This window comes from Adiantum capillus-veneris, chromosome 19 (assembly GCF_014529385.1).
Source record: "Adiantum capillus-veneris isolate H3 chromosome 19, ASM1452938v2, whole genome shotgun sequence".
Classification (NCBI taxonomy): domain Eukaryota; kingdom Viridiplantae; phylum Streptophyta; class Polypodiopsida; order Polypodiales; family Pteridaceae; genus Adiantum; species Adiantum capillus-veneris.
In genome coordinates, this window is record NC_140949.1 from 50,566,051 (window position 1) to 50,591,118 (window position 25,068).

Consider the following 25,068-nt stretch of genomic DNA (forward strand, 5'->3'; position numbering starts at 1 on the left):
CCAAGATTTTTCTCCACACACATGCCGATTGCTTTTTAGAGGGTCTGAAGATCAAACCATTGATCTGATACCTGGAAGCACGCCACCGAATCGGCCACCTTACCGTGTGAGCCGAGTACAGAATGAAAAGATTATGAACCCAGCGAAAGACCTCTTGGAAAAGGGTCTTGTCCAGCCTAGTACTTCACCGTATTGCTCTCCAGTGTTGTTGGTTTTGAAGAAAGACGGATCTTGGAGAATGTGCATCGATTATAGCACTCTCAACAAAATCACCATCAAGAACAGATTTCCGATTCCTAGGATCGATGATATACTCGACAGGTTACAGGGATCCTCGTGCTTTAGCAAGATTGACTTCAAGAGTGGATATCATCAGATCAGGATAGCGCCAGGCGATGTCTACAAGACAGCTTTTCGAACGACTTTTGGGTTATTTGAGTTTTTGGTGATGCCTTTTGGCTTAACCAATGCTGCTGCGACATTTAACCGGATGATGGACAGGATTTTTCGAGAGTACAGGCTATTTGTTGGCACTTTCTTTGATGACATCATTGTTTTCTCCAAGAATGAGGCAGAACACAGAGATCATCTACTTCAAGTCTTTCAGGCATTACGAGATCACACGTTAGTAATTAATGCAAAGAAAAGTGAATTTTTCCTACCAGAGATACACTTTTTGGGACACATTGTGTCAGCAGCAGGAGTGCAAATGGACCCGGCCAAGATAGAGACTATCCGTGATTGGCCCGATTTGAGGAATGTCCATGAAGTTAGAAGCTTCTTGGGACTGTGTTCGTACTACAGGCGGTTCATACGAAAGTTTGCAGAGGTTGCTTCCCCTTTGCATACCTTGACACAGAAAGGAGTACCTTTTTCGTGGGGACCCACAGAGGTGACTGCCTTTCGGACATTGAAAGAGAAATTGACTACGGGACCTATTTTGACTTTGCCGGACTTGCAGAAGTCATTCAAAGTATATTGTGATGCTTGTGGTCGTAGTCTGGGTGCGGTCTTGATGCAAGAAGGCCATGTCATAGCTTACGAGAGCCGTTTGTTCTCTAGGGCGGAGATGACAGCACAGATTTATGAGAAAGAGCTTTTGGCGGTTATCCATGCTCTTACTCAGTGGCGGCATTGCCTACTCGGAGCGGATTTTACTGTCTTTACAGACCATCAGAGTTTGCGCTACTTCTTGTCACAGAAGCAGTTTTCGGAAAAGCAGATGCGGTGGGTGAACATCTTGTCACAGTTCCACTTCCAGATTGTCCATGTGTAGGGACAGAAGAATGTGGTGGCAGATGCTTTGTCTCGGAAACGGTTGGTTTTGGCTATTTCCGCGATACATCATAGGAGCTTCGAGGATATGGTCGATCGGTATGCCACATATACAGATTTTGCAGATATTTTTCGCACGGATACGGGATGGGGAGACAGTAGCTGGATACTCCCTTCGGGAAGGCTACTTGATGAAAAAGACTATGTTGTGCGTTACACAGCCATTGAGGGAAAAGGTTATGACTGAATGCCATTGTCCACCTTTTACGGGTCACTGCGGCATTGCTACCACCATGAAAGGGGTAGAGAGATACTTCTTTTGGCCGTGACTCAAAAAGGACGTGGGAGAGTTGTGCGCAGTATGCCAGAACGTCAAGTTTGACAAGCATAAGACACAAGGATTGTTATACCCTTTTACCCATACCCACCCGCCCCTGGGAAAATATTGAAATAGATTTCATTTTTTGATCTCCCGAGAACACAGAATGATCACGATGATTTTCCGATTACATGGCACGTCTGAGACGATTGTCTTCGATAGAGACCCCAGATTTATGAGTTTGTTTTGGAAGGCAATTTGGGAGAACATTGTCACACAGTTGCAGTTCTCGTCATCGTTCCACTTGCAGACTGACGGGCAATTTGAGATTGCCAATTCAGTGATTTTAGATTTATTGAAGTCTTGTATCTCGGATCAGAAGACTCAATGGGAAAAGAACTTACCTTTGGTGGAATTTGCCTACAATAACACGATATACTCTTCGACGGGAAAGACGCTATGTGAGATTGTTGAAAGTGCTGCGAAGGTTCCATCCTTCCTGAGCATGAAGATTAGATATTTGAAGCGGATGAATATTTGTGAGATTTGGATACGGCTTTTGCCAAGGTTCGCGAGACTTTGCAACAGTCTCAAGAACGACAGAAAAAGTCAGCGGATCGCCATCATCGCGACTTGAAATTGAAGGAGGATGATTGTGTGCTCTTACTTTTGAGAAGGCACGTCTATGAAAGAAAAAGGGAAAGGAGAGGCTTTTTCCAAAGCTTAGTATGCGATACTACAGACCTTTCCAGATCACTGACAAGATAAATGATGTCTCCTTCCGATTGAAACTGCCAGATACTTGGAGGATTCACAATGCATTGCATGTGAGTCTCTTGAAACCTGTTAAGGGTGATGTGCCTGATGATGGGGAGCTTGATGAGCAACCCGAAGTGGAAGAAAACGAGGAGATCCTTGTTCCTGAACAGATTTTGGCACATAACGATACGAAGAAAGGCAAAGTCCGAAGGCGGTTCTTGGTTAAATTCAAGAACTTTCCTGCATTTGATGCGAAGTGGATGGAGGAGGAGGACCTAGCAGATACTCCTCGGATTGTGAAACTTTACCTCGATGTTTTGGTTTAGCATAGTCTACTCCAATCGGAACCCCGAAACTCAGCTTGGCCGAAGATCTGGTGCAGTGGGATGCACAAGAGGGGAGTTACTCGGCTCCTTTGTCAACAGATGCCTTGATTTTGATACTAAAGTCACTGCTGTCTCTTTGAGCTTCAGGGATACTGAGAGCTGACAGTATTCTGCTGGATGACTTTATGAAATGGAATTCCTAATAATGATACTGATTTGTTCTTGACTTCTTGTGAGTGCAGGAACTGATAGCCGAAATGACTGCAGCATTTTGGTCTGATTGATCTCGAATAGACATGGTTGCAATAGGGGTTAGTCAATCGGACATCGATAAGGTCCCGATTGGACCTAGATGTGATTGCTAGCTACATTGCCGATAAATCACGGTCTAAGATCCGAATGAATGTTGAATGTCATGTGATGTCTGGTGATGTGACTGTCGATTTTGTACATGTTCTAGATGTGTGTTCCTAGTACGTAGGTACTAACAGTCAGTGTCTGCGAAGACGGTTTATGGCTTTTGTCGGTTTTGCAGGCGTAATCGCGGTCGATTACAATGCTTTCAAGAGGGAGGTATGTCACAAAGTGATGACGTGGCGGACAACCGAAACCCTAATTTCTGCCAGAAACCCTAAAATTCTTGCAAACCCTAATTTTTGCCAAAAACCCTAATTTCCGGAAATCGCGGAGGCTGAAAAAAATAAAAATAAAAATATTTTGGAAAATGATGAGCGACGCGAATTTTGCTTTTTTTTAAATAAAAAAAGAGAAAAGACTCTAAGAGAGAGAGAGAGAACTGATGCTTTTTATTTTAAAAAGCTTTTGGGGCTTTGCTTTTGGGCATCCCTTGTAACCTTTAAATACGTGGTGAGGGCTTCACTTCTCAGAGCATCTGGACGCAGAGTCTGAGAGTGAATCCCGACCCACTCTCTTGTACTTTGAATTGATGAATACAAAAAGAAATACCGAAAGGGGCGCCAGTCTTTGGGGCCATTATCTCTAGGCACGGAACTCCGGCGGGCCAGTGCAAATCTATTGTGATCTGTGAATTGTTTTGAAGTGGTTATTTGGTGCTGTCGCGGTTGATTCTTGACTTGGAGTGTCCAAGTCTGTTACATTGGGATGGGCAGGAAGGAATAGGGGGTGTGAAGCCGACAGTAATAGCTGTACAGGTAACACTAGAAGAGGGAGGAGGTTGGTTGTTGTTTTTCTTGGGAATTTCAACTTCCGGATCCCCAACTCCACACTCTCGAATCTATGGATCTTCGTCCGAAACTCGGGTACGACACCCTTGGGCTGATCTGGCTCTAGTTCTTCATAGCGCTTTCTCCTGCAAAGGCTCATGCCTTCCTCTGCTCCTACTCCCTCACTAAGAGGAAGTACACTTGCAAACAAATACTTAAAGATCATAACATGAAAATCCTTACCTTCAAAGTCTCGACGCTCGAAATGCAACTCGGTTCTCGAAAAGCAATTTCCCGGAAGAAATCTCTACATAGAAAATCCTCTCTTCCAATCCTACACACAAAAGAGGTGTGCTCTCGGGTTCCTTCTCGTAAATCAGCCCCGTCAACGACGTTTATGGGCTGAAAACAGAGAAAAACAGCAGCTTGTCGCGATGGAAACACGTGGTGTAGGCACTTCTTCACAAGGGAACTTGCGCATTGGGTCCTGGTGACATTTGGTACACTTGGGGCAGCCATGGGCATCACCGGCAACGTCTTCTTTGCGGCTGAAATCTGCAGCAGCATCTTCTCCTTGCGAAAACTGGTCTTCCCTGTGGGAGAGGGCGTGTGATGATTTTATAGCTCCCTTGCCACGACAAAGATAACAGAGCACTCGGCAACAACAGCACCTCAGATCAGCCTAGCGTTTTTGCAATTGCAGAGCCACGCCGACAGAAGCACAGATTTTCAGCCCTAGCGTTTTTGCATCTGCTACACACCCTAGCGTTTTGCATATTCACTGCGACAGAAAGTCAAGGAACATCAGCGTTTTCAGTTTTCAGCAGTTAGTACCCGCCGATCAAGTCCCGAACCTCGCAGATCTCACCTTCCCGCAGCAGTTCCTCGCCGCACGGTCAGTTTCCGCAAGGTTTATAGTTTCAGGCCGGAAAACGCAGATTTCAGCATCTTCGTTTTCAGAGCGTCGTCATCGCATCATCGTCATCGACATAGAGTCAGAATTCAGCAGATAGAAGATTAGCAGATTTCAGCCCATAGCGTTTTTGGACAGCAGCAGAAAGATTGCAGATTTCAGCCCTAGTGTCGACTTTGTCGTCATCGTCGACATAGCCTAGACTTGCATCAGTCTCATGCATATCGTTTGTACCAGATTGTGCAATCATAAGTAGACCACTCTCGCTGACGAGAGTGGGGCCTTCGGAGGAGGGTTTTACAACGTCTCTGGTGTCGTATCTCTCTTCTCTCTTTCTCTCAGTCTCATACACTTGCACGCACAATATCCACTCACTTTGTTCGTGATCATAGCACTCTCCATTAAGAACGGAAGGCTCTCCCTTCCATAAGAACTAAAAGGAACCTTGAGAAAATATGGATCACTCATCTTGAGAAAATACAACATTCATTCCGCTGCACCTTACATTGGTATCAGAGCTTTGGCAGTGTTCTATATCACTCAAGGAAAGAACCACAAGAATCACAAGAAATTTTTTTCCTTGTTGCGGTCTCACGAACCCAAGTTCGTTTGGGCGTGTCGATTCCTAATCGTGTTTTTGAAGAGTGACAGGAATCCCAGGAAAGAATGGCTTGTCCAACCTCCCCTTGTGTCTCTTTCACTCATTGAGAGTGGACCATGCACTTAGCGGCCGGCCAATCGACGTGAGGTGGGGAAAAGCAACCTTGGTGTGAGCGCAAGGTCGCCAAGGGGTGCGCCCATGGAAAGGAGTAGAACTCAGGTGAAGAGAAGATCCTTCTCAAACGCGGTTTGCAAGCGAAAGAAACACCCAAGACCCCCAAGAACCCAAGTTCCTCGTGAACTTAAGAACCCAAGACCACAAGAACCCACAAGAACCCACGACTTCAGAATGATCATCACTCGAAGCGGAATGGATACTTCGCTTGGAGGTGATGAGCATGAGAGAGGCGAAGAAGAATTTTCCCCACCAGGAGGTTTTTCGGACCCTCCCCCTTCCCCATCTACGACAAGGATTGCACTAACTCCTATGGAGGAGTTGAAGCAGTTGTTTAAGGAAAGACAGTTAGAATGCGAAGAAAGAAAAGCAGAAAGAGAAGCAGAAAGAAAGGCCTACGAAGAACAAAGGGCAGCCATAGATCGTGACTACAAGGAAGGAATGGCAGCCATACAGCGTCAGTACGACTTGAAAGCAATACAAGAACAGAGCGACCGACAAAACAAAGAGTTCTGGCGACTCTATTCTCAAGTTCAGACACAGATGCAAGAGATTTGGGGAAAGGAGACTCTCTCAGTCTCTTCTTCTCCCAAGCATGACACACAGGATTTGCATGATTACGTGAAGCATGATGATGAATTGAATGACAATGATTTGCATGATGATTTGGATGATAATGATGAGCATGATGATTTGCATGATCAAGATGTGATTTCTCATAAGCATGATGATTTGCATGATAATCAAGATGTGATTTCTCACAAGCATGATGAGTTGCATGAAGATGACGTGATTGTTCACAAGGATGATGTGTTAGTTGATACTCTCTCGCGAAGCTAACCTTGTTGCAGATTCGATCAATCACGAAGACCCGATCTTGGCTCTCGAGCCTAGGTTCAAAGAACACCCTCAGGAAGAACCGATCTTGGCTATCGAGCCTAGGTCCAAAGAACCCTCACAGGAAGTATTATGTGTTCGCATGATTGATACGCACGCATTGTTCGAGTGTTTCATTCGTGATCGTTTCCTGTATTTTAGTCAGCGTCTTTATGTGATCCCTTTTACTAGGTATGACATATTGCACGTTGAGCACGTTTCACTCATAAATGAGCACGAATGTATGCGGATTTTTCATGAAAAGCTGAAAAGTATGCATTCAAGGAAGTCACATTCCATGTCTCTTCCTTGGCACGACACAGTTGTAGAAAGAGCACATGAAAGTATGAGCACCAAGCGTGGGTATTTCCGTTGTGAATTGCCACAGCTGATTGCTTTAGATCCGAAGAGAAAGATTCAATATCATGGTTTGCGTGTGTGTGGTGAACAGTTTCGGACTCCGTCTATTTATTCATCTACATTGCATGCACAGTCTTTGAGGAAGAGAAGATTTTTTCCACTCACTTTATATGGAATAGGTATGTTCATGTTTTTGTGTTGGAAGTGGTTTCAGGAATTTTGAGCCGTGGAGATTCTTGAAGAAGAAAGAAGTATGACTCTCGACGAAGTTGAAGCATCGAAGGAGCCACAAAAGACTTTGTGTCGCTTTCGGCGCGGCCCAAAGAAGCAAGCGTTGCAGACCTTTATGAAATTCAAGTACCGCACGACCCACACATCAGAGTGGGCCGGCGAAGAGTCCCTTCCAAGATTCCGGATGCTATTGGTGATCTCCCTCGACGCCATACAGTTCAGTACCAGTACCTCACTTTGAAAAGGAGGGGATGTCACGTGACACATCCAACCCTATGTGTCCGTGGACAAGCTACAACATGATCAGAGTTCAGTCAGTCCATTCAGTCTAGATTTAGAAGTGATCTGGCACTTTTGTGAGTCTATTCGTAGACCATGCATGCCCAGTCGCTTAGTGTAGATGCATATCCTCTGGTTGCACACAGCATGATCATCAGTATTCCCATCAAAATCCATAAAGAATTAGTCAAGGGAATTTTCCAGTGATTTTAGCCTATTTTTTCTATTTTTGACATTTTTCACTTATTAATTTAAGTGACTTTCCAACAAAAGTAGGTAGGGCAATTTTGCTAAGTTTGTATATAAGCAAACTAGAGCTAGCACTATTTGGCAGAAGAGGCAGCAGGAGCTATGGGCTCAACAAGCAACTTCTCAGCAGACGTCCCCCCCCCACCCCAGGTGTCACAAACGAGAGCGCATAGCAATATAAAATATACTCGGATAAATAAAATTTATCACTTAATATTGAAGCCAGAGGATATAGAGAGAAATAAATAGAGAGAGAGAGATAAAGTGAGAAGATCGACACAGTACTGGGGACCAGAAGATGGGTTGGTCCCCCCCGTAATAGTATCTTTATTACTGAGGAGAAGTCTATACAAGCACTTGAACCGAACGTATTACCACGTTCGTTCTAGAATAAGACTTGATGGTTCCTGGAAGCCTTAGCTTCCGATTCCTAGGGCAAAACCCTATTCCAAGGAACTTCCGTTCCTTATTCCAAATCCTTGAGAACCAAGGTTCTCGCCTTTGGATCTCACCTTCCAGACTCAGGGCATGACATCCCTGCAACTCTTTTCCAACTCTCTTTCCAGAGTCCTCTTCCCGCAGAACAACTCTGCCTTCCCGGACACGAAGTCCTTACTTGGGAATCCCAACTTCCGGATCACAACTTGAGAGACTACCTCTCTCCGATCCGTGGATCTACTTCCCAAACTCGAGTACGAAACCCTTGGGCTGATCTGGCTCTAGTTCCTCAGAGCGCTTTTCTCCTGCAGAGGCTCATGCCTTCCTCTGCTCCTACTCCCTCACGAAGAGGAAGTACACCTGCAATCAAATACTCAAAGATCATACCATGAAAATCGTTACCTTCAAAGTCTCGACGCTCGAAACGCGACTCAATTCTCGAAAAGCAATTCCCCGGAAGAGATCTCTCCATAGAAAATCCTCTCTTCCAATCCTACACACAAAAGAGGTGTGTTCTCGGGTTCCTTCTCGTAAATCAGCGCCGTCTACGACGTTTATGGGCTGAAAACATAGAAAAACAGCAACTTGTCGCGATGGAAACACGCTTCGTAGGCACTTCTTCGCGAGGGAACTCGCGCATTGGGTCTTGGCGACATCGGGTACACTTGGAACAGCCATGGGCATCACCGGCAACGTCTTCTTTACGGCTGAAATCTGTAGCAGCATCTCCTCCTTGCAAAGATTGGTCCTCCCCTCTGAGTGAGGGCATGTGATGCTTTTATAGCTCCTAGCCGGATGGTCGGATACTTCTTCCCGATGCTCCCTGATGGTCGGATACTTCTTCCCGATGCTCCCTGTCACCCATCCGATGTGACGCATCAAAAGTACCCGTTCCTGGTGGCCTTACAGATATTCCTGTTCTTAGTGCTCTCGTCATTACTTTGAATGACGCACTAGGAATACTCTGTACTCGGATGTCTCCAGTGAGAAAAGCCCTCTCACTTAAAATTCCAATAATTCATTTAGAATTATTTTTCCTTGGTGTTCCAAGCGAGAAAACCCTCTCACTTATAAATCCAATAATTCATTTAGAATTATTTTTCTGTAAGATAAAGCCAATTTAGCAACACCAGGAGACCTAGCGTTTTGCAGATCCAGCATCACCTAGCGTTTTCACCTCAGATCAGCCAGCGTTTTGCCTTTGCAGATCCCGGCAACAGCAGCACCTCAGATCAGCCTAGCGTTTTTGCAATTGCAGAGCCACGGCTACACAAGCACAAATTTTCAGCCCTAGCGTTTTTGCATCTGCTACACACCCTAGCGTTTTGCAGATTCACCGCGACGGAAAGTCAAGGAACATCAGCGTTTTCAGTTTTCAGCAGTGAGTGCCCGCCGATCAAGTCCCGAACCTTCGCAGATCTCACCTTCCCGCAGCAATTCCTCGCCGCACGGTCAGTTTCCGCAAGGTTTATAGTTTCAGCCCGGAAAACGCAGATTTCAGCATCTGCGTTTTTAGAGCGTCGTCGTTGCATCGTTGTCATCGACATAGAGTCAGAATTCAGCAGATAGAAGATTAGCAGATTTCAGCCCATAGTGTTTTTGGACAGCAGTAGAAAGATTGCAGATTTTAGCCCTAGTGTTGACTTTGTCGACATAGCCTAGACTTGCATCAGTCTCATGCATACCGTTTGTACCAGATTGTGCAATCATAAGTAGACCACTCTCGCCGACGAGAGTGGGGCCTTCGGAGGAGGGTTTTACAACGTCTCTGGTGTCGTATCTCTCTTCTCTCTTTCTCCCAGTCTCATACACTTGCACGCACAATATCCACTCACTTTGTTTGTGATCATAGCACTCTCCATTAAGAACGGAAGGCTCTCCCTTCCATAACAACTAAAAGGAACCTTGAGCAAATATGGATCACTGATTTTGAGAAAATACAACATTCATTCCGCTGCACCTTACATGTAGTGCTCGATAGTGCACACACATACGGTATGTACCATCTTTCTTTTGCACTAAAAGGACGGGAGAACAAAATGGGGAGGAGCTAGGTCTCACCATCCCTTTGTCTGCCAATTCTTGTACTTGCCTCATGATCTCCTCTTGTTGAGCTTGGGAAACACGATAAGGAGGATTGTTAGGTGGTGAGCTTCCTGGTAAGAGCTCAATTCGATGGTCGTCATCCCCTCGTTTTGGAGGTAAGTCCATAGGGATATCATTGATGAACACATCTTGGAATCCTTTTAGAAAATTAGACAAGTCTAACTCTTCTTGATTCCTACCATTTACATTTGATGAAACATTAGGATCTTTTAGGGACTATTTGACAAAAATCATGTACGCAGAAACTGAGCTCTTCATTGATTTATCCAAAGCAGGTGAATCTACAAGTGGTAGAGTACGACCAGACTCACTAGCATCTATATACATGCTCTTTCCCCTGTAGGTGGAGTAGATTCTCCTTTCAAGGAACTTCATGTTGGCAGCCATGCCGTTGAACCATGGTGCCCCTAGGATAGTGTCCTCATGTTGGAGAGGAGAGATAAAAAAGTCTTCTTTGTCGACATAGCTTTGGACATGAAGTCTCAACTTCCCAATCAAGGAAGTAATGGAGGCTTGCTGTCCCTTGAAAGCTGTATTGGCAGTATCAGTATTTCCCATCTCGAAAGCTGGAATGCCCAACTTGGTGGCCAACTCCGTTGATATGAAGGTGTAAGTAAAGCTAGGGTCAAACAAGATGAAGGCATCATGCTCCCTTCCCTTTCCCCAAGCATAGGAGAGAGGTGATCCTTTGCAACGAGCATGCTCTTTTGGAGCTTCGATAGTGGAAGCTCTAGGAGTCTCATTGCGGGCATTTCTCTTGGGGCAAGAACGATAGCCATGTCCTGCCACGTTAGCATCCTTATTGTCGTGCGATGTCATCAACGAGCGCCCCTCTCAAAGATCAAGCTCTTTATTTTTAGGTTTTTAGGTCCCGTCAGCCGGTGCTCCATAAGTTGACAACTTCCTTTGTTCTTCGGGCTCAATTTTTCTCGTCCTCTCGGCCATTTCTTTCCAGTTGGGCACGTCACGTCATCACTTTGTGACAGTCGCCGCTGCCTCTCTTACGGTATGGTTGTGCCGCAGATCTACATCCTTTTTTGGGGTACATCATCAGGAAACGTTAAGAGTGGATGCGAATGATTTTAGAGGCACGTCCTAGGGGTTTCTCAGTCCTCTAGCTTTTGTGAGCTACTACATGAGTTTTTTTGCAGGAGATGCTTTATATCAATCAGATACACAACATTGACATTGTCAATTTCACTACATTGTCTGAGGTGGATAGAGCTTTGGGCAGATTCGTGTAGACTCGATCATTTCCAGATAGCTACATTTCACCACCTGATTAGAGTATCTTTACATTTAGATGTGTCCTGTGGTTTATTTTCCTCCACTATCTCATTGTACATCTCTCAAGGGTTTTTCCCATTTTCTTGTATATGGACCTATGGTCGATTTTATGTAATGCAAAGGGTCAACGCCGCACTTTTATCGCCAAAAAATAGAGAGAGAGAGAGAGAGAGAGAGAGAGAGAGAGAGAGAGAGAGAGAGAGAGAGAGAGAGAGAGATCAAAATTAAAATCATGCATAAATGGTTGTTTTCTTGTTTAGGAAACTCTTCTTAGAGGGACATGCACACGACTGAAGGAGGCAGATTTTAAATCCATTTTGGCTATTTCCTCCAGTACAATGAAGAGGGAAACAGATCTTGCAAGGGCAGCTTGGCAGATCCAGGACTATTTGCAACATTTTACACTTGAAATGGTGCCACTGAAGACCATGATCGAGTTACGTGCTAAACTAAGCATGATGCCTACATAATTTGCTGTTTTGGTCCACTCAAATCTGAACACTACTTTTCAAATGGAGTAGACAATATCTCTCAGACTGTTCACCCATGTCTTCTTAGTTTTTTGGTTTAAGCTAGGAAATACAGGATTATGAGGCCATTGGCAACTAAGATGTTATTTTTGGATGCTTATGCATTTCTAGAAGCCTTGAAACTCAATTAGTTGACTGACTTCTGAATCTCTCATCTTCTAGGTACGATTTACAAAGAAGAGCATTGCCTTGGGTTATCCATATACATATGTCTCAGGTTCGGCCAGTTTTAAATTTGTCTTTTCAGCTCTCTTAATGTGTTGTTTGCATGCATGATTCATTATAGCTTGTGAACTGGTGTGTGCGTGTGCGTATACAGGTACATACATATGTATCTATAACTACTGGTACATGCTTACGACTCTCCCTCCTCGGGGGGGGTGGGGGGGGCTTTCGTTGCCTCCCTAGGCTGGCGTTTGGGACTTAATCTTGTAGAGCTCCGTTCATAGAGAGAATTTCTAAATAGTGAGAGTACAGACCAGACCGCCGCATCAATCACTTGAAGGCTGGTTTTGGTCAGGAGGCTTTCACTAGCAATGTAGAACCACTAAATATACCTTATGAGCACAGTTGACTTTTAGTTTGAGTATCGCAAATCAATTGCTTATTGAAGTCAAACCATGCCATCTCTTCTGTCCTTGGGTATTCCTGTAGCTTAGTAGGTAGGTCTTTCTTTGCTGTAAGTCTACTTTCCATTGTGAGTCTTACTGCTTCCTTCCCTCGTCCTTTGTAGTCCCCTCCTTAGTGATAGCATGTGATGATCCTGGTGGTGAGAAGGCAGTAAGTCTACTTTCCATTGTGAGTCTTACAGTTTACTGCTTCCTTCCCTCGTCCTTTGTAGTCCCCTCCTTAGTGATAACATGTGATGATCCTGGTGGTGAGAAGGCAGTAAGTCTACTTTCCATTGTGAGTCTTACAGTTTACTGCTTCCTTCCCTCGTCCTTTGTAGTCCCCTCCTTAGTGATAGCATGTGATGATCCTGGTGGTGAGAAGTAGCAAAGTGCTATGCAGACTGCTCTAGACTGGGAAAGCTGTAGACAAAGGCACATGTAGCGAGCCTGTGTAGAAAAGTATTGCCGCCACTTGCAAGCGTCTCGATGTCCCTTGTCTCGTGGTTTGTGGGATGATAGTCTGTATTGTCCGTGGACAGTCTACAGACTCTCACTGGTACCTCTCCACCTGAGGTAGTCCCCTCAAGGCTCTAATGTGTCTTTGCCAATAGAAGTATATCTCTCTAAGCATCAAGGCTTTACCCATAATGAACCATCGCAGTTCCAGACTGCAGTATGAATCTCTGTAGGTGGTTCTAGCTTGTGTCCCATTTGCCCGAAAGTGCTAATCCATGGGCTGGCCATCAATGATGACCTGGCCATCTTTGTAGCATGCCATCGGATGCTGTATTTGCAACCTTGTGAGGTCATCATCTAGGAAGATTGGGTTGGGGGGGGGGGGAAGAGGGTGGTCTTAGCGGGTGCATGGTGTGAACGTATTCTAACATAATTAGGATGCCAAGAGGTGTACACAAGGAGGATGAAAGGGTGACTATTATCTATATGAAGGAGGCTTTGTCCTTCACTTTGTAATCCTACAATCAATTAACCAGAAGATATAGAGTCTGATGTTTGGATCTCTCTCTCTCTCTCTCTCTCTCTGCTCTATCCGGACTACCTGTCACAAATGGCTGTTTGGAACATGTCCACTCCCCGTCTCATGTGTTGTGCATCACGGGATGTTTGAGAATACCTGCACATACTCATCGCTCGAACCCTTGTGGTTATTTGTGGGGGGAGTATTAAATGTTTGAAAAATGCTGTTTTTACTCATGGGGCGGACCCTTGTGGTTATTTACGGGGGAGTATTGTTGTTGTTACTCATGGCGAGGACTTGGATGGTTATTTACGAGGGGAGTATTAAGAAGTCTGAGCAGTGGCTACTCTTAGCACCTCCAAACGACGCAGGCTGTGGTTTGGGTGGCGTTTGGTTGTAAAAGGCCTCTATATCTCATGGCCCGGACCTTTTTAGGTTATTTGCAGGAGGAGTGATGAGGGAGAACAGCTCATGGCCCGGACCTGGATGGTTATTTGCGGGGGGAGTGTTCATCGGCGGCTTTATATTTCCATGTCTTGTAACATGCATATGTGAGCATTTGTGTTACATTGTGATGTGCCAATCACTGAATATTCCTTGTTGGGTGAGATTGCCTAGATATGTAATTTTAGTACATCAAGACGACTGTTGGAGATCAGCGTGGTCTGGGTGTGATGGCTAATTTTACTACGCTAGAATATTAAGAGCTCCCGATCTGGAATAAGAATACTCCTTATTGGATGAGATTTTTGTGAAAAGCCAACAACCCAAGATATCAAGAGCTCCAATCGGGAATGAGAAAACTGGTTGTCCCTCGGAAGACCATCGGAAATTTTTGAGCTAACTTGAGTTGTTTTGCAATTGTGTTGTAATCGCGGACGATTACTTTTTGTTCAAGAAGGGGGGATGTCACAAATTACTGACGTGTCAAGCCATTAAAGAATGGAGCCAACCTATAGATCCCTGCCGAGGGGCCTAAACCCTAGAAGCAGCAAAGAAGCAACAACAGAAGTAGATTTCACCAGCTTACAAGTCTTGCCGAGTGGCCTATTTTTAAAGAGGAGTTCTCGCCAGCTTATGGGACCCCCTCCGATGGGGGCCCAAGGAACTAGAAGCTGAACCCACGAAAAGACCAGCGTAAAAATATGGTGACGTGGTAGTTGTACACGCCCCGCAATTTCCGCTAGCTTGTTGACGTGGCACTGTATGAACACCCGCAATTTGTGCAGACGAGCTGTTGACGTGGCAGTACGGATTTTTGTGAAATGTGTTGATAGCTTTTGGGTTCCAGCTTTTGGGCTAGATGCTTTTAGACTTTATGCTTTTCATGTAAACTGCTTTTGAAGGGCCAAGGGCCTCTAAATATGAGGAAGGGTTATTCTCTAGCACGCTCCCGCGTGGAGGTACAAAGGATGGAGTACTACCGGCGTTTTGCTAAGTTCAAGCAATATAAAGAAATACCAAAAGGGGAGCCAACGTTTGGGGCTAGTGCTCTCTTGGGGTTGAACTCCACCACTCCCCGTCTCATGTGTCGTACATCTCTTTCAGTTCAATTGTTATTTGAAGTGCTTAAAGTTGTTTATTCTTTTCATCTCTTTCGGTTCAGTTGTTATTTGAAGTGCTTAAATCAGCTCCTGCTAGGTTCTTCATAAAGGAGGAGATTGAGGCCTTGAGGCATAGGCCTATGAGAGACTCGATGTGGTGGCATTGTTGTGTAGGCCTTTTGGTATTTTGTTTAGTCTTTTCCATGCCGGGATATGGATCATATGATCATGATGATGTAAGCTCTTTTGGTCTCATAGGTTCTTTGTATACGTTAATTTTAACTTCATTTCATCTCTCTCTCTCTCTGTGTGTGTGTGTGTGTGTGTGTGTGTGTGTGGATGGCCAAGGGTCTTCAAATATGAAGTGAGGGTTCACTCTCTAGCATTCTACCCGGGAGAGATGTAGAGCAGTGTCCCTAGTGTTGTACTGTGTTGAAGCAATATAAAGAAATACCAAAAGGGGTACCATAATTCGGGGCGAGTGCATTCTGGAGGTGGAACTCTCTCTCTGAGTTAAGTTGTTTGAAGCGTCTGAAGTCTGTTGGTCTAGTAGAGAAAGCAGCTAAGCTTGATCGTGTGATTGGTCAAGATGAAGAAAAACGTAATTATTTGCATGTGTTCTTTTACATTAGCATGTTTTGCCATCCCGTTACAATGGTATCAGAGCACGAGTCGTGTGCTTATCTGAAAGCATATTGGTCCTGCCAAGAATAGACAGAGCAAGATTCATTTTCGGATTCTACAAAGTATCTGCAATTTCTCCTTGACGAGCTTTGCAATATATTTTTGTAGCATCCTCAACAGAGAATCTCCCATTACAATGGTATCAAAGCTCTAGTCGTGTGCTTTTCTAAAAGCATACTGGTCATTCAAGAACATACAAAGCAAGATGGCGTTTCCGGATTCTATAGAGTATTTGCAGTTTCTCCTCGACAAGCTCTGCAATATATTTTCACAGCATCCTCAGCAGAATCCCCCAATGCTGCAAAGTCTTCAACAGTTCTTGAATTACATGTTTCCCCCCTCTGATGCCTCAAGTAGTACTACAGCCGCCAGCACTAGAAAGTACAAGAGCCTCTAACCGACAACTTACTCGAGTCTTCTGTTCCAATTGGGGGAGTTTTTAGGAGCATGTTACAACCGTCTGGTTTGATCCAGTGCAACCACCTCTAACACCAACGTTGCCACCACCTCTCCCACCCCCCCCGGGTACAGCGGTAGGAGCCCATATGGATATTCCTACTATCCACCTCCGGGGTTTGCACCAAACCAATCAAAAGATTTCAAGGATGATGGAACCGTAGTAAAATTTTTCACTTTTTTTGAAGCGAAAGATAGGAAGAAAGCCTTGAGTTCCTACAACAATTTGACAAAATCTATGCATTGGCGAACTGTAGAGAGGAATCAAAGATCTCTTGAGATGTGGGATTTTTCAAAGATGATGCTATGAAGTGGTGGAGTTCAATCGCTACCCAGCCGCATGCTCCGAGGACTTGGCAAGCTTTCAAGACTTTTTTTTCACGAAGCTACATGACCTCTCTGTTCGAAGTCCAGATTTTGTTCGAATGGAGAAATTTGAAAATGCTTGCCACGGAAACCATGGAAGACGATGTTTACCTTCCGGTGTCTTTCTTCAAGCTGACTCCCTTGGAGGACCAATGTGAGCGATATGTACAATTGGATTGCCATCACCACTACAGGAATATTGTCTTTCTCAACAAGTATCAAGGATGCAAGAACTAATGGACCATGTTGCGGTCGGATACAAGCTTATGAAAGGGAAGCTAGTGTGTGGATCCCCCGGCAAACAATCAGAATCTTGGGGCACAACAAACAAAATCCCTTGGATTCTTGTGAAAGTCAACCCCAAAGGTCTCGTTCGACGCTACAACAACGAGAAACTTTATTACAAGAAGGTAGATGCTTTGGATGTTTTCAATCAGGACAACTTTTATAATTGTCCCTAAAGAACCAATAGATCCGTAGAGTCCACCCTTGCTCAAATAGCCGACAGATCCCATGACCACCTACGGCTAAGCCAGCTAGAGCCACAATTGGACTTGTTCCCGATAACTCTTGAAAGTTCCAATGAATTATCTTGAGCCTATGGAAAAATCAATGGCACTTATTTTCTTTGATGCGGGAATTTCATCTATCCAAACTTCCTCAAGCAGATGGACTTTGACTATGATCCACAACCTGGAAAACTTGAAGCCGAGCTAGCCATTGGGCAAACTCAAAAAGTTGTACCTCTCATTGGTGCTCTTCCAGTCACTACCCAAGGATACCATGGAAATGCAAACTTCCATATCATGAAGTTAGGCAATTACAATGCTCCTTGGGCATGCCTTGGCACGACAAGAATGATGTGACACTCCGGATTTGGATTTGGGACCGTATGATCACTTTGATTTTGAAAGACAAATTAGTCGTCCTATTGCTAAATTGGCTTTATCTTACAGAAAAATAATTCTAAATGAATTATTGGATTTATAAGTGAGAGGGTTTTCTCGCTTGGAACACCAGGAAAAATAATTCCAAATGAATTATTGGAATTTTAAGTGAGGGTTTTTCTCACTGGAGACATTCGAGTACAGAGTATCCCAGTGCGTCATTCAAAGTAATGACAGGAGCACTGTGAAAGAGAGTATCTGTAAGGCCACCAGGAATGGGTACTTCTGATGCGTCACAACGGATGGGTGACAGGGAGCATCGGTAAGAAGTATCCGACCATTCAGGAACGGACATCTGTGATGCGTCATAGGATGGGTGACATAGAGCATCGTGAAGGAGATTGTACCGTAAGTCCGGTAGGAAAGGACTAGGTGATGGGTATTCCTAATGCATCACAAGGTGGGTGACGGGTGCATCGGAAAGGGGATATCCATAGTCGAGAGGAAATCCGAACTGGAAAGAGGAATACGCGTAAAGACGCAAGCACAAGAATAAAGATGGGTTCCGAGAAGCTTTTCTTAAAAAGCGGAATGTTTTAACAAGTTTTCCGGGAAGAGCAGACGCTTTCTCGCAAGGAATCTATGTTTGCATTGCATTCGTGCATGTGGTTGCATCCAGGGACGCTTGGGAAGTGTTGTGAAAGGCATTGTTTTTAACTTATAAGCTTTTATTGAGATTTTGGGCAGGTTCAGACCAATTTTAAAATATGCCGGCCGTCCACTTAATAAGTGGGCAGCCACTTAGAAAATAAAGCAACAAAACCAGCCAGCGGATTCTCTCTCCCTATTTCGGGTAGAACAAAAAAAGAAAAAAAGCAAACGGCCGCGATCTCTACGCGAGCAGCTATTCGTGCCGTAGCCAAGGAGCTATAAAAGCACCACATGCCCTCACCAAAAAGGAGTTACCAACGCCAGCAAGAGAAGACTCTGCCGCCAGATAATGCAAGAGATCGTGGGACTACGAAGCACGGAAGTCGCTTTTCCCGCGCAAGAGCGAAAGGTATCTATTGTGGATTCGCCATACGAATTGTTGTCGCGTGTTTGTGTGTGTGTTTGCAGGTACTTCATTGCGAAGGAGAAGCGAGAAGGCTTCGGCCTATGCTTGGGAGTTCTAGGAACGGAATTCGGAAATTGTCAGTGGAGTCTCAACTCCGAGTACAACCGGAAAAAGGATTGAGAGCTCGTCTCTCAGATTTTCCTTACGGGAAAGAACGACCATCGAGTCAGAGATTTAGAACGGAGGGGTTTTCTCCGGTTCTTGTGCTTATAGATTCTCCCTAATAAAGAATTCTCTTTAAGGGGGGGGACCAGCCCATCTTCTGGTCCCCAGTACTGTGTCGATCTTCTCACTCTCTCTCTCTCTCTCTATTTATTTCTCTCTATATCCTTTGGCTTCAGTATTAAGTGATAAATTCTATTTATCCGAGTATATTTTATATTGTTATGCGCTCCCTTTTGTGACAGTGGTATCAGAGCATGGTCTCCTTTCTTCTCTGTAAAGGAGGATGACTCTGGGAAGATACGAGAAGAAGCCATGAGAAGCCAAGAGAGAAGTAAGCAGGCGGAAACCTAAGTCCTGCAGGAAAAGCTCGCAGAGTTGGATTTTTTTTTTTCTTCTCTGCAAGAAGTCGACAGGACTTGGGATTCTCTGAGAAGGCGACAAGAGCATGATACTCAAGAAACTATAGAATCCAAGGAGCGGAATGCTCGAGATCCTTCAGAATCCAAAAAATATCCATGAACGTCAATCCAGAATTATAGCCATAAAATCCCGTCATTCCGGGAAGGATATGAAGAAGATCTCTAGATCTTAGAACACTCCGGTCAAGTTTGATACTTTTGACGGAACGGAAGATGGCTCGAAAGTTACCGCTTTCATTCGACAGTTTGAAGTTGCCTTTGCAAACGGCAATTTTTGAGAAGCTTCAAAGGTGAGGCATGTGACCAAACACCTCAAGGGGATTGCAAGTACTTGGTGGTATACCAAAGCTTTGCAAGGAACTTACAACAACAATTCAAGGCTGAATTTTCCGACAAATTTTTTTTCCTCTACGCTTTGAGGAAGGCATTCAAGAAGATTGGGATTGGTTTGCCCAATAGGAACACGAGCGAGTCAAAGCAAGTAGTGGTTCACTCTTGCCAAGGTAGCTCCATTCTTGATCCTCTCTGAGGAAGGAAAGATGACCAAATTTAACGAAGGACTTTTGCCCGAATTTTGTAAACGCATGTGCAAGATACTTTGTAGCAGATGGTGGAGTCAACAATAAAAGCTGAAAGTGTACACCTTAGTGTACATAGAATACAATCCCCGCAGTGAGACAAGAACCGTTGAGCACAGAAACAACGAATATTTGTTACCTCTCCTCGAAGGATACATTGCTATCCGGAGAAAGTTTGGAGTAAGAGAATTCAATCTAACTCCTGAGTTTTTGAATAGAAGACCCTCAAACTTTAAGTGAGAGGGCAGGTCTTTGATCAAAGTTAAATCTTTGAGGAACTCATCAATTGCGTATTGCTTTTATGCACGAGATATACACGTGTCTAACCAGGACAATCACTCTCGAGTGTTTATGAGAGTAAGGTTGAGTCAGAACATTGTTTTATACGATGAACTGCTTTGCTTAACCATCCAGAAGGTCCATGATTGATCTGGTTTTCGGTAGTTTTCCAACAAATTACCTGCTATTGCGGATAGGAAATTATGAAGGAACCATTCTGAGCTTTCAAGCAAACTTGAGTACTCTTTAAGCCCACACCCCCTACCCGGTAAGGGAAGATATGGTAGTGCTTTTTGCACAAGTGAAGGAATACTCTCTTTACGAGGGAAGGAACAAGCGACTACTACGGCCTGTGATCGAGGAATCCAAGGATTGAAATCCTAGATTATTGATAAGTAGGTTTCCTCTAAGATCGAGCCAACGGATCGTCAAGTTGAGCGTCTTCGCTCTAAGGATCTTACGAAGGGAAGGTAACTTCCCAGGTTCATTGAAACTCTAACACAGCTTAAGAATTATGTACACTTTTGAGTACATGGATAACACACGAAGATGTAGACCTATGCCAAGGAACTGGATGAGAGTTTGTTATACTCTCTTGAGCGCCTTTTTGCGCGCAAGGATATTCGGACACGAGAATCTCTATTTGAGCTGTGTTCGGTAGAAGGAATTTGAGTTTCTCTACGGAGAAGAGGTTTTCTTATGGTCGTGATCATTGAGTACGCTATGTGCTTTTACCATTACAGTAGCAACTTTTGTTTGCGGTATATGTTTCTCCATGAGCAGGTCAAGTAGCATTTACATGCTGTTGGAATAAATTCGAACTATTATGTTTATAAGAATATAGTTCGCCAACCGTTTCAAAATGGTAAGAATCAAAGAGGGTTCGCTCTATTGTGAACCGGGTTTGAACGTACGTTTAGAAAATGCTATGGCTAGAATCATATCTGCCTGAGATTTTGCAAGGCGTCATTGATGCTCGCAAGGTGAATCATTTTTTATGATTCTGTAAGAAAGAGACTCTAATGGGCGTCGGGAAAACACTTCTGGTGGTAATAACTTGTAGGAGGAAAAGATTGGAAGGAAGTGCGGCGCGCCGTGCACAAGGAATCTTCGGATTGGAACCGTCTGCCTACGTTGAGCGATAGCCCGGAACAAGAACCTTCTTTAATGTTATCGCAAACTCTGTTTGTGAAAGAAAGACATCGAGCTTAATGCTCTATGACTTGGGCATTCCCTATGTGGGAGGACACAAGAGGTTTAATATCCTCAGGACTAATAGCGCAAGGTTATGCGCAAGGACATAGACCTAAATTGATTTTTAGGAGGATTATTCTTCTCGGATTGAGAAGGTGGAATTGAGTTAACAGATTCTCGGAAAGACGTGAATGATGAGTTCTTACGTGGCTCGTAAGTTTATGATTGGTGAAGCATATCCTCGAGGTCCTAGAGGAAGGGCATGAACCGGTAAGGTAAGTATTGAATTGTTGAATTTTTGTTTAATTTAATTTCTAAGTTCTCTTTTGAGAAAGGACTAGCTCAACTCACCATTGAGCAAGATTTGAAATTATCCGGTTTCTCCTCGGCAGTTCAGTTGGACCTCTACAATTGAGGACAACTGTTTATAAGTGAGAGGATGTTGCTAAATTGGCTTTATCTTACAGAAAAATAATTCTAAATGAATTATTGGATTTATAAGTGAGAGGGTTTTCTCGCTTGAAACACTAGGAAAAATAATTCTAAATGGATTATTGGAATTTTAAGTGAGAGGGTTTTTCTCACTGGAGACATCCGAGTACAGAGTATCCCCAGTGCGTCATTCAAAGTAATGACAGGAGCACTGTGAAAGGGAGTATCTGTAAGGCCACCAGGAACGTGTACTTCTGATGCGTCACAACTGATGGGTGACAGGGAGCATCGGTAAGAAGTATCCGACCATCCAAGAACGGACATCTGTGATGCGTCATAGGATGGGTGACATAGAGCATCGTGAAGGGGATTGTACCGTAAGTTCGGTAGGAAAGGACTAGGTGATGGGTATTCCTGATGCATCACAAGGTGGGTGATGGGTGATGGGTGCATCGGAAAGGGGATATCCATAGTCGAGAGGAAATCCGAACTAGAAAGAGGAATACGCGTAAAGACGCAAGCACAAGAATAAAGATGGGTTCTGAGAAGCTTTTCTTAAAAAGCGGAATATTTTAACAAGTTTTCCGGGAAGAGCAGACGCTTTCCTGCAAGGAATCTATGTTTGCATTGCATTTGTGCATGTGGTTGCATCGCCTGGGAAGTGTTGTGAAGGGCATTGTTTTTAACTTATAAGGTTTTATTGAGTTTTTGGGCAGGTTCAGACCAATTTTAAAATATGCCGGCCGCCCACTTAATAAGTGGGCAGCCACTTAGAAAATAAAGCAACAAAACCAGCCAGCGAATCCTCTCTCCCTATTTCAGGTAGAAACAAAAAAAAAGAAAAAAGGCAAAACGGCTGCGATCTCTACGCGAGCAGCTATTCGTGCCGTAGCCAAGGAGCTATAAAAGCACCACATGCCCTCATCGAAAAGGAGTTACCAACGCCAGCAAGAGAAGACTCTGCCGCCAGATAATGCAAGAGATCGCGGGACTACAAAGCACGGAAGTCGCTTTTCCCGTGCAAGAGCGGAAGGTATCTATTGTGGATTCGCCATACGAATTGTTGTCGCGTGTTTGTGTGTGTGTATGCAAGTACTTCATTGCGAAGGAGAAGCGAGAAGGCTTCGGCGTACGATTGGGAGTTCCGGGAATAGAATTCGGAAATTGTCTGTGGAGTTTCAACTCCGAGTACGGACGGAAAAAGGATTGAGAGCTCGTCTCTCAGATTTTCCTTTCGGGAAGGAATGACCATCGAGTCAGAGATTTAGAATGGAGGGGTTTTCTCCGGTTCTTGTGCTTGTGAAAAGATTCTCCCTAATAAAGAATTCTCTTTAAGGGGGGGGACCAACCCATCTTCTAGTCCCCAATACTGTGTCGATCTTCTCACTCTCTCTCTCTCTCTATTTATTTCTCTCTATATTCTTTGGCTTCAACATTAAGTGATAAATTCTATTTATCCGAGTATATTTTATATTGTTATGCGCTCCCGTTTGTGACACGTCCATGAAGTTCGATTGTTCAAGGAAAACCCTGAATGAATTTTATAATTGCTTTGTCTTTAGATACTTCTTGAACTTTGTTCGAAAATATTGTTTGGAATTTGTTTGAAATGGATTTTATCTGTTTTGAATTTGTATCGGTGCTGATATGAGCTTGCGAGAGAGAGAGAGAGAGAGAGAGAGAGAGAGAGAGAGAGAGAGAGAGAGAGAGAGAGAGAGAGAGAGTTGAGCTCAGCTTGTGTGTTAGTCTATTTTAGCTACCAAAATCCCTCCGCTCGTCACCCCCCACTCTGCATCGATTCGCATACAAGCCCTAGCCCCATGCGCGCTTCTCGTCATCTTTGTCTTCCACTACCTTTGTTGTTAAATTAGCTATATATTAAAGAGATATAATTCTAAATGAATTATTGGAAAAAATTGGATTCATGTCACAAGTTTGTGACGTGGCATGCCCAACTGGAAGGACTAGTCGAGAGGACAAGGGGTTTAAGTTAAAAACTCTTTACTCAGAAGAACCTGAAGATGTGGCCGTGGGGCCTAAAAGGGTTAGGGTTTTTAAAAACCTAACCCTACCAACTCATGAACACCAACCGAGGGGCCTAAACCCCAAAGAAATAGACAAAGACGTAAAGGCTGGTTGCTGTTTCAATAAATTATGTTGACATGCCCACGTGGTCGGTTGTACGGATTTTGGCGATTGCGCTGGTGTTATTGGCATATTTGGGCACTAGCTTTTGGAGTAGTTGCTTTTGGCAACATGAGCTTTTGGATCAAGTTATTTTGGGGCTGTGCTTTTGGGCATCTGTGGTACTATTTATAAGTGCCTAGAGGGCCAGTCTTTGGAGAGCATCTGGACATCGACTCTCGAAGAGATTCGGACCTTCGGAGAGTTGTACCTTTGCGAAGCAATAATAAAGAAAGACCGGAAAAGGTGCCAGTCTTTGGGGCTAGTGCATCTGGGGACGGATCTCCATTGTTCCGTGTCGAGTCTCCTCTCCTCTCTCTTCGTATTCAAGTTCAGCTCAGTTATTTACAGTTTCTGTTCGTGTGTTGCTATTGATTTCTCGCTTGGAGTGTCCGAGCCTGTAACAATCCATAAGTGAGGGTTTTCTAGATGCGTCATCCGAAGGATGATAGAGCATCATAGACAGAATTACTCAAGACATTTGAGTACGGATATTCCTAGTGCACAGAGCACCGTGAACGGGAATATTTGTTTGGCCACCAAGAACAGATACTTCTGATGCGTCACGTCGGATGGTGACATAGAGCATCGAGAAGAAGTATTTGACCATTCAGAATGGACGTCTATGATGTGTAGGCGACATAGAGCATTCTGAAGGCGTTGTTACGTAAGTTTGGTGAGTGAGAGACTAAGAGATTGGAATTTTTGATATGTCACATGGTGGGTGACAGGAGCATCGAGTAGAGATTATTCCTTAGTCTGAGTAGATTCCGAACTGAGTTAGAATTGCGCACAAGAGGCAAGCACTTGAATAAAGATAGGTGGTATCAGATCTAGGCGCTTCCACTTTGGAGACACGAGCAGATGCCCATGGAGGTCCAGTGTGATTGCTATCTTGGGACTATCATCGTCGCCAAAGAAACACTGTTTGTCCAAGAGCTGATGGATCATGTTGTGCTCGGCTACGACCTTATGGATTGAACCTAATCCTAATTTTTTGGTGCAGGTTTCAGGATGGAACGTTAGTCGACTTTTCTAGTTCGACTGATGTCGAGATTGCTTTTTGAGTTTGAATTTTGTTTGAGTTCTGTTTGAGAACTGTTTGCTGATTGTGTTTGAAATTTGTTTGAAATGGATGGTATTTGTTTTGAGCCTATCTTGGTGCCGATTTGGACTGTTTGACTCTGGTATTAATACCGGTTTCATTGATTGGTGATTGTACTCCCGGGTAGAGTAGTGAGAAATACTAAATACTGTTTTGGTATTGTT

At 44.2% G+C, this 25,068-nt stretch overlaps 1 protein-coding gene across 10 annotated transcripts in view; it reads left to right on the forward strand.

Moving 5' to 3' along the window:
* Nucleotides 1–25,068, forward strand: part of LOC147433997 (DNA-directed RNA polymerase IV subunit 1-like) — a 170,184-nt gene that overhangs the window by 52,499 nt on the left and 92,617 nt on the right. For all 10 annotated transcript variants that reach the window (XR_015185334.1, XR_015185333.1, XM_086490632.1 and 7 more), the window contains 2 exons: nt 11,638–11,813; nt 12,070–12,124. Coding sequence is in view for 8 of the 10 variants with exons in the window: in XM_086490632.1 (XP_086346758.1) it covers nt 11,638–11,813; nt 12,070–12,124 (231 nt within the window). In the remaining 2 variants the exon portion in view is untranslated. The remainder of the gene's footprint in view (nt 1–11,637; nt 11,814–12,069; nt 12,125–25,068) is intronic.